Consider the following 10,345-nt stretch of genomic DNA (forward strand, 5'->3'; position numbering starts at 1 on the left):
GGGTTTTGCCTCTTCTGGCGGCAAAAGCGGAGTGGATATGTTGAGATGGTTTATTTCCGACGTGATGTCCATGCGGATGGGTATTTGGTTGATTGCGGGAAGAATGTATCGAGCTTGGATCGTCCGTCCGTGCAGATGTAGAATCTGAGCCGTGCCGATGGGTGCTGAGGTGGTCATGGCGGGTTTTGTCCATACCGTGACGATTACGATTTTGGGATAGATTGTGGGGTTGTTTAGAGTGACTAGAGCGGGGAGAAGAGGAGGACGGGTCATGTTGATTCATTGATGGTGAAGACGGGGATGCAGTCGGTCTAGAAGGGACGAAAGTCTGAGCTTGAGGATCAAGTGAATGATTCTCCTTCTGCTCCTCCCTTTTTGGTTGCTTCCCCTTCTTTGAACGTTTCGATTTTGACCCACTGGCTACATCACTGGGGCTTATTGTAGAAGACTGTCCAGTGTCTCCCTTCTTGTCACCTCTCGACGAGGAACCTTGAGCGTGCTCCTCTGCAGTCGAAGTAGCATCTATGCTGAGCTGTCGAGATGTCTGTTCCTCGAAGGCTAACCCAACCTGATTGGTGCCATGTGAGACCGGATTGGAGGAAGTTCCAAGAGGAGAGGCTCTGGTCTGTCCGTCAGGCCCAGTATGTGCTCCACGTCTTCTCCCACTACGTCTGGAAGGTCCGGCTGCGGAGACATGAGGATTGTGGTCGGCGTCTGTTAGCAGTGCGATAGAAGTGGAGTCGCCGTTGACTACGGGAGCATTTGGCTTCTGAATATCAATAGTAGAGGAAGGATCGATTGTAGATGATTCCCGATCCTGATCTGACGTTTCTGTTCCCGACAACTTCTTGGGTGGTCGGAAACCATTCCCTCTGTATCCCGTGCCAAAGTTCCCCTTCCCTTTCCTCCTTCCATCGCTTGACACGTGATGTGATCCTCCGTTCGGTTGTTTCCCTATTTCGGTCTGCTGATTGACTTGAGGTACAGAAGGCTTTGATATCGTACTTGCCGTCGATCCCGGGACCTGCGGCGGTTGAGGCGGCTTTCCGCTAGAACTGCCCTCCTGGACCTGAGTAGCGGACATGAGGGGCGAAGCCTGAGATATGTGGCTTGACAAGTCTGTGAGTCTGAGGTCTTTTGTTCAATGCAAGTCGTGAGTCGCAATGTCTGGGCAGGTCGGTCGGAGATTGGAAAGCGGGTGGGTGGCGAGAAGGACGGGTGGGAGGGGGTGAGGGAAGGGTGGGGATTGCGGACAGATATCTGGATGTGGCGACTGTGTGTGTTTCAGTTGATAAGGAAGGACAACGTTTAGCTGAGAAGTAGGCGTTGTTTATATAGAGAGGAGAGTAAAGTATGTATGTATAGATCGAGTAATGACGAGTTGGAGTTGTTAGTGAAATTTCAGGTTGAATCGTTCCCGGATCCGAAATGGACGAGAATTGTCACGTGGCGTGTGGCATGTGTGGCATTTGAGTCCAATGTGGCACATGCACACTTTAGCTGAGAGCGAACATGTTGCGCACACGGACCAACCAAAAGGACATTGGGCATTTCGTATTGTGTAACTTATCCCAGAAGATTGTTCTGCTTTGGGGATGGATCAGACATAGAACTGCAAGGGATGGTGGGAATTTGCAAGCTATCCATGAGCCCAGTACCACAAGGAATAGAGACAACCACATTGATTGCACAAGAAGTTGCATCATGTAAGAGAAACCATCCTGAACGGGGTGCATTTGTAAATACGGCAATTGTCGGACAGATTACCTCTTAGAGATATCTGAGTACATAGCCACACAACTATCCACATCACGCAACCCTTCCTTGGTCCTCAACCCATCACTCGGGACTTGGGTAAGGAGAGAGTAATAGTCCTCAATCCCCACCCAGCAGACATCCTCTTTGACACCTGCCATCTTGAGCTCAGGGAAGTTATCAACCAGAGGTTTGAATAAACTTTTATAAAGCTTTGACGTTATTTTCCTTGCGGACTCAGCCTGTGAGTCAGGTACACTTTGGTTTGCCAAGAGTGTTAGTGCTATCTGCCGCTCAGCCTCGGACATCTTTGGGTACAGTCTTTCCCATGCTTTAAAGATACCCGGTACCACTTTAGGATCAGCATCACTAGTCTTCAGGAGCTGCGGATCCCAACGCTCGGAGCAACGGGTAGTGAATTGCTTTATCTCCTCCGAACTCCACCGACCGCTTAGAAGGACAGCAGTCCTTGTTAGATCGACCACCAGCTCCGGAACGATCTCCTCAGCAGTCTTGGAAGTGGTTTTGTCAGACTCACCGACCTGGTTGGGATAGGGGATGGTGACCGTGTTAGAATCCTGAGCATCACTAACTTGGTAAGAGTTCCTTGGCACTATTTCAGCACAAACAACTAGTACTACCCCTTTTGTGGGGGGTTTGGCCTTTCTTCTCTTTTGTATGGTACTCGTTTCCGGGGGTGCGCTCTTATTTGATTCAATACACCACTTTGTTTCCTGTAGAATGCTGCTGCCGGTCACATATAGGCCAGACATGGCTCGAAAGGCTTGTTGTTGGGAAATTACCAGGATGTGGGGGAGTGTTGTTGAAAGTGATTGATCCAGGCTGTTATGAATTTCTTGATCTACCAGTTGGAGGGCTAAGAAGACCATCCATCCATTGTACCATCTGGAAATGACGTATGTGATGATCACCGAGCCAACTCCGCATTCTGGTCAAAGCGGGAGAGGAAGGAAGTTGTCCATCGTGGAACTCTTACGTCATAATTTTCGATTTCCCTTTCCGTGATTGGTGACCAGTCTTAGCAGGGTATACCGCAAGCTTCTATCTGCCGGGGTTGGACCAGCCCGATCGGAGAGAGTATATGAATACAGGGAGTGACCCGGATTCTGATCCGCCAGGACGAGTGGAGGAAATCAGTGATAGAAGGACCGCCAAGTCACTGTCACGAAGTGACAAGACAGTTTGATAGTGATAGTAATAGGATGGGTTGGGTATTTAACCAGCGACCGGCGGTATGCAGTAACCGCCGGTTAATAGGCCTTTTAGCGCAATGGTTTAGACCACTGTCTCTGAAGGGCACTGTTATATCGTCCCAATGCTGGTTAGTTGGTCTCGTGACAGATTAACCGGCGGTTACGGGTAGGATCCTGGGTTCGACTCCCAGGGTGGGCTGGGTCGTGCTCAGTCCCTACTTGGAAAACCTCCCTCTCGGAGAAAGTTTTCGGCCTATCGTGCCCATCCCTGTTGGGGCCCCAGATGGGGCTGAAAGGGAAGGCATAATGTCACGAAGTGACAAGACAGTTTGATAGTGATAGTAATAGGATGGGTTGGGTATTTAACCAGCGACCGGCGGTATGCAGTAACCGCCGGTTAATAGGCCTTTTAGCGCAATGGTTTAGACCACTGTCTCTGAAGGGCACTGTTATATCGTCCCAATGCTGGTTAGTTGGTCTCGTGACAGTCACTCATTTCGGTCAATTCTATCTCCAGCGCCACCTGGATGACTAGAAATCTAGCAGAAGAACGAGGATGGTTTGAACCGTTTCATCGCTTGCTTCACCAAATCTATGGGGTATCACCTTTCATGGGGTTTGGGGAAATTGCTCTCTCTCATATCATGCATTCCTGTGATTCATTGTATCTTTCTACAGATGTAGTCTGATTAAACTCCTTGCTGAGTAGTGTATAGCTCCAAGCAAGACAACATGTTAAGCAGGCCATTAGACTCACACAGATTGGGTTCCAGGTTCATGCTGAGCAGAAACTTATACGTTTTTGAATCAACTAGATGGAATTGAACACGCTCTCCCTCAGAGCTGATTTGAGTCAATTTGTTTTGTAGAAACTCCTTCCCACGCTCGCAAAATTGATCCCAGATAAATTCATAGACTTCACTCAAAGCTGGTTCATTCTTCACCCTTTCAAAAGATGTGAAACACAAGGCAATTGTTTTGTCATTGTCTTCCAGCTGGCTCCAGATTTTTGGCCAGAAATCAAAGAGTGCAGTGATAAACTCCGGGGTTTCTGTAACGGTACTGGAAACACAATGACTAGGTCGCAGGTTGGGTCAAACTCGATGGAAGTCTGGTAGAAGTCTAAGTGTCTTGGTGCTAATGAATTGTGTCTCCTCTGCAATCGATGTAGCCAAAGAATGTGTCACGGTCCTGTCCTTGACAGACCTTGATGGATCAAAGACAGGTGGACTGCAACTGTTTAGTTAGCTGGGACAACGACGGTTAGTATGTTGTCCGTAGACTTGTGATATGATCGGACGACTAAGTGACTTGCGAAGGATCCGGGCAGGTCGAGATGATGATGGCGGCGTATGTGATGGTGTTGACAGAGATAATGATGAGGGTTGGTTCGAAGTAAGTAGTATGTCAAGAAGAGGTCTTTTGTGAAGTGGCAAATAATATTTTGATCCTTGAGAAGAAGAATAACTACAAAGTAAATGTGCTCTTTATATAGTCTACCTAGAGATAGCAAACCTATCCATGATATAGCTCGCATAGGTAATTCTCGAGGCAAAACTACCTACTTATCCCTTGAATTACCTATTCTGCCTATTAACTAACCTATCCCCTGTCTTAGATTACCTATTTCCTATTCGATAACCTATTTGGCTTGTCAACTAACCTATCTAATATGGCCAATCACCTATTTGATATGACTGATTACCATAGAGATGAGATATGGGTCACGACTGAGTGTAATGATCCTGCTTGTGAGGATCACTGTCACGAAGTGACAAGACAGTTTGATAGTGATAGTGATAGGATGGGTTGGGTATTTAACCAGCGACCGGCGGTATGCAGTAACCGCCGGTTAATAGGCCTTTTAGCGCAGTGGTTTAGACCACTGTCTCTGAAGGGCACTGTTATATCGTCCCAGTGCTGGTTAGTTGGTCTCGTGACAGATTAACCGGCGGTTACGGGTAGGATCCTGGGTTCGACTCCCAGGGTGGGCTGGGTCGTGCTCAGTCCCTACTTGGAAAACCTCCCTCTCGGAGAAAGTTTTCGGCCTATCGTGCCCATCCCTGTTGGGGCCCCAGATGGGGCTGAAAGGGAAGGCATAATGTCACGAAGTGACAAGACAGTTTGATAGTGATAGTGATAGGATGGGTTGGGTATTTAACCAGCGACCGGCGGTATGCAGTAACCGCCGGTTAATAGGCCTTTTAGCGCAGTGGTTTAGACCACTGTCTCTGAAGGGCACTGTTATATCGTCCCAGTGCTGGTTAGTTGGTCTCGTGACAATCACCACAAATAAATAAATGTAACCTACCCGTAGGGCTGGATACTGAATCGGAACTCTGTGATGTGGATAATACTAGTCCGCAATGATCAAAGGTCAGTAGATGTAAGTAAAGAGTGTATCAGGGAAACCAAAGAGGGTCTGAGAGAGGTGGAGGAGAAAGGAGGAGAAGAAGTGAGAAGAAAGAGGATGGGAGAAGAAAGACAATGGAGGAAGAGATCCCCCTCCGACCCGGCTTATATGCATAAATTGGCTGACGTTTGACGTAGGAAAGACTTGACAGAATCTGCGTCTTTGACGCGTTATGCGTGAATACTATATACTAGGAGACAAGAGAGACTATAGGTAAAGAAGGCGTAACTGAGGCAAGTGCGTATAAGCACTTGTATAGACTATGATAGGCAGACAAGAGACAGGGGTAGGGGTGTCTGGAAGAGAATCTAGTAGCTCGGTACTGATCAGTATGTAGGGGATGGTCAGATCCACTACATCACCCCCGGCGGCGAGTAAGCCTGGTCCCCAGGCTTGGAGAATCATCCCTCTGATCACCATGAGAATGAGACTGCCAATACTTGGTAATGGCCAGTGGAGCACCTTTGAGGTTGTCAGCTGGCTCCCAAGTATCATCATGATCAGCATAGCCTTTCCCAATGCACTAGATAGTACTCTTTTCCTTGAGGTCCAATTCTGTGTGCTTGTATGTGGTCTACTTCATACTCTGGTGCCGTCTCTGCTGTTGCAGGTTCTAATGGTGGAGGAGGGGGCTGCTTCCGGTTTGGAAATGGGTTAGAGCGAAATAGTCGTAGGTACTGAGTGTTGATAACTGGATGAGCCTTTATGTGAGGTGGTAACTCAACCTTATATGAAGTGGGGCTGACCACCTTCACTATGCGGAAAGGTCCAACATACTTTGCTTTCAGTTTCTTCGATCCAGCACCTTTTATGAATGGGGGACTGAGGTAACTTGTTGATATCATAACCATGTCTCCATCTGAAAAGGGTCTTTCCTTTCGTCCTATGTTGAAATGACGGGCTTGTTCTTCTTGAGCCAGTGCAAGAGCATCTTGAGCTTGCTGTTGTAAGCTTTTGAGATTATCAAGGAAGTCTTCGGTTGCGGGTACATCACTTTGAATGGGAATAAGACAGTCCAGAGGTGCAAGGGGTTGATAGCCAAGGTCAAGCTCAAATGGGGATATACCGGTAGACTGATGTGTGGCCGAGTTGTAAGCAAATTCCAAAGCTGGAAGATGATCAACCCAGTTATCCTGCCGATAATCAACATAATGTCGGAGCATTTCCTTCACTGTTCGAACCATGCGTTCTGATTGTCCGTCGGTTTGGGGGTGATAGGGTGTAGACATGGCAAGCTTTGTTCCAAATTTTTGAAACAGTGCTTTCCAAAAGAGGGAAGTGAACTTGGTGTCTCGGTCTGAGATGATGACACGAGGCATACCATGAAGGGGAATGATGTGGTTGAAGATGTGTTGAGCGGTGTTGGTAGCTTTGTCAGTTGTATGACAGGGGATGAAGTGGGATCGTTTTGTGAGTTTGTCAGTCACTATCAGTACCATGTCAAATCGGTCCTTTCCTGATGGCGGGAGTGGTCCAGCAAAGTCCATTGCTATGGTATGCCATCTCTGTGGAGGAATAGGTAAGGGCTGGAGAAGACCAGATGGTCCTTCAGCAGATGATTTATTCCTTTGACAAGATTCACAGGAGGTGACATACTGTCGGACATCTTTGTGCATTCCTGGCCAGAAGAAGCGGCGAGAGATAAGTGATAGTGTCTTATGTATACCTAAGTGCCCAGCACTTATAGCATCGTGATTGTCGTGGAGGAGGGTGAGTCGGAGGTGGTTGATGGAGGGGATGCAAAGTCGTTCTTTGCCAGTGAGAGGGTCGTGGTAAGCTAAAAGTCCATCTTTGTCCAGTGTGAACCGTGCATTCTGTCACGAACTACGTCGTGACACCTCGATTACTCCACCAACAATGACCCTCCTTTGGCCATCAAAACCCCATCACGCCTTAACCTCTTTACTCTACACGTAACTCAGGACTTCTGACACCAAGTACGGCGAGGTTAGACGGAGTTAGGCTAAGTAGGAACAATGGGAGCAGAAGTACGGCGAAGTTAGGCGATGTTAGGCTAAGTAGGGACAATGGGAGCAGAAGTGCGGCGATGTTAGGCGGAGTTAGGCTAAGTAGGGACAATGGGAGCAGAAGTGCGGCGATGTTAGGCGGAGTTAGTCGAAGGAGGAAGAGGATGGCCGAGGGCTCGGGGAAGTTGGACGAAGTGCGTTGAAGTACGTCAAAGCGCGAGAGGGTTGGATGAACGTCTAGGAGGAGTAGATAATATTAGCTGAGAAGATCGCTGAAGTTCTTCAGCGATCCTTGATTGTTGTCAGTAGTAAAAGACAAATAGAGATAGCTATACATCGAGATACATCGCCATCAATAGAACAAAGCCTTAGTTAGAGTAACTACGCCGAAGTACGCCGTAGTTACACTCCTTTCGACGTCTGCGCCCTCCTGGTTGGGTGAGACATCGACTCAGAAGTGTGAAGTTAGCCGAGGTTCGTCGACCGTCGGTCTATAAGGAAGAAGTTGCTCGACGGCCGTGACAGTATCAAGGATCGCTGTTACCGACGACCCGTGCGAACCTCGGAGAAGTACAAAGATAATATGGAACCAGAAAGAAGAATTACACGAGGGATGAGTAGGGATGGAGACAGGATGGAGGAGAACGAGAGGAGAGCATTGGAGGAGCTTAGCAGAGCAATGGGGCAGGACCTTGGAGTGGAGGATAGTGTGGGGGGATCAATTCAAGGAGATGAGTTCGTTCCACCGGTGCCTTCTAACCCTCCTTCTCCTCCGTCTAATGCTCTCCCACCTGTGGGATCCCCACTTGGGTCAGACCAAACCCCACGCCCAAGAGAAAACACTGGAAGTACGGCGAACTTGGGAGAAGAAGGAACACAAGGGGTGGTGTTGGCCTTGATGCAGATGGTGGCGAATATGAACAAAGACATGATGGAGGAGAGAAGGCGTAGGGAGGAATGGGAACAGAGAAGAGAAAGGGATACAGTGGGCGGGATTGCAGAAGGGATATCAGAAGGAGTGAGGTACGCCATGGGACGGCAAACTTCGGCGACCCCAAGCGTAGTGGGCGAACAACGGAAGGGGATAAAGCTACCTAACCCAGACCTCTGGAGAGGAGATCGGAACAAGTTAACCGCCTTTCTGTCTGAGTGCGACGTACATTTCGAATTGAACTCTCATCTTTTCCCCGACGACACTAAGAAAGTCTTTTTCATGATCTCTCATCTACGCGAAACACCTCTTCTTGCAGTGCAGCCCGATCTATCCAAAAGACCTCTTCCTGAGTACCTCACGACACACGATCAGTTCGTTAAGTACCTCAAGACTAACTTTGGTGATCCAGACGAAGAAGGAACTGCGGCCCGACAACTTAACGACCTCAAGCAAACCGGGTCTGCTTCGGACTACTTCTCCGCCTTCCAGCGACATGTTGCGATTCTTAAGTGGTCTGATGATGGAAATCTAGTTGACCGAGCCAAGAAAGGACTAAAATCGCACCTTCTAGATGAAATTGCAAGACACGGTAGATCGTTTGGGACTGTGAAAGAGCTATTGGAGTTTGTGATTCCCTTGGACAACCGCCTGTGGAGGAGACAAGTGGAGAAGGAGGCAGAGAGGAAAAGGGAAGGAGGGATAAGGACAACGACAGTGGTGGAAAGTCAGAGGACGGAGAAGAAAGAAGAGAAGAAATGGGAAAAGGGGCAACCTTCGGCGCAGGGTGGTGTCCAGGCGGCTATGATGTCGACGGTGGTAAAGAGTACACCGCCAAACATCGACGAAGTTCGCCGAAGATGGCCTAGGCCGAGCTCCGATCTGAGGGAGACAAGGAGGAAGGAGGGGAAGTGTACCGAGTGTGGTGAAGCAGGACATTGGCTGAAGGAATGCCCTGTAAGGGAGGCTAAGGTTAAGGTTGGACTGTTGCCTCCATGGGGGGAGAAGTTCGGAGAACGTGGTGGAGGATCGGGAGGGAACGCAGTACCTCTCGGACAGAGGAGGAACTTGAATGCGGTTGGAGGAGAAGTAGATTTGGAAGAGGACCAGGGAAAAGAAGAGGACCTGTCGCAGTAGGCGAGGCTCGGCGGGTCCGCCATATTCTCTCGGCCACCATTCCCAAACCCATAAAAGAAACACAGCTGATGGAGCCAGAGGATTGTGAATACAAAAATACACCACTCAGTACCCCTTGTTCATGCAATGTCGATAATCATCTCCTCATCCCTTCCGTTTCCAGAGATCAACCTAAATCGGACATTTTCATTAATGGAATAAAGCTAACTACGCTCTGGGACACTGGAGCTACTTGTTCATATATAAGCCCTAGGGCAGCAGCGAAGATAGGTGTAGAAAAGAGGCGATATCAGGTGAGCGTACCCGTTCACATGTTCGACGGCTCGGTGAGTGTCGCTGGACCCATCACCGAGTTTGTCGAAGTCGGATTTAGTTTGACGAAGGACGCCGAAGTGCGATCTGTTTGTCTCGATGTAACAACGCTCTGCGACGCAGATGTTGTGATAGGGTGGGATTGGATGAGGAAGGAAGGGGTTGTCCTTGATGGAAGAGACAACTCGGTGAAATTTCCCATCCCAACCCCACCAAGTGCGGCGAAGTTAGCGGCCATAGGTCTGCCAACTCCGACGGACGCGATAGATCTCCGAGACAAAGATGATCAGGATGAACTGAGTCCGGAGGAACAGGAGGAATTGTATCAGGTGGTTCCCGAACAATACCACTCGTTCATTGATGTCTTTAACCCAAGGAAGGGAGGTGAGGAATTACCTCCCTCGAGGAGCTATGATTTGGAGTTTGATCTTAAGGAGGGGGCGAACCTGAAGGTTGCTCCACTCTACTCGCTTGGAGAAGATCAGAGAAGTGCGCTGAGAGACATCCTAGATCGCGAAATGTCGGCCGGAAGAATTCGACCCAGTAATTCGCCCTACGGATCACCGATGTTCTTGGTACCGAAGAAGGCAAAAGGTCAATGGTGAATGGTCATTGA

General features: G+C 48.8%; 2 protein-coding genes across 2 annotated transcripts; one reads left to right on the forward strand and one right to left on the reverse strand.

The window, feature by feature from the left end:
- Window positions 1–1,763: 1,763 nt before the first annotated feature.
- Window positions 1,764–2,528, reverse strand: TREMEDRAFT_59912 (uncharacterized protein; the record flags this gene model as incomplete). Its single annotated transcript, XM_007002578.1, has 2 exons — window positions 1,764–2,107; window positions 2,294–2,528. 2 exons carry the CDS (start codon window positions 2,526–2,528, stop codon window positions 1,764–1,766), a joined length of 579 nt encoding a protein of 192 aa, XP_007002640.1.
- A 5,404-nt stretch (window positions 2,529–7,932) lies between these two features.
- Window positions 7,933–9,417, forward strand: TREMEDRAFT_59914 (uncharacterized protein; the record flags this gene model as incomplete). Its single annotated transcript, XM_007002579.1, has 2 exons — window positions 7,933–8,334; window positions 9,013–9,417. 2 exons carry the CDS (start codon window positions 7,933–7,935, stop codon window positions 9,415–9,417), a joined length of 807 nt encoding a protein of 268 aa, XP_007002641.1.
- Window positions 9,418–10,345: the final 928 nt, after the last annotated feature.

Source organism: Tremella mesenterica (assembly GCF_000271645.1).
Source record: "Tremella mesenterica DSM 1558 unplaced genomic scaffold TREMEscaffold_2, whole genome shotgun sequence".
In the NCBI taxonomy this organism is placed as follows: Eukaryota; Fungi; Basidiomycota; class Tremellomycetes; order Tremellales; family Tremellaceae; genus Tremella; species Tremella mesenterica.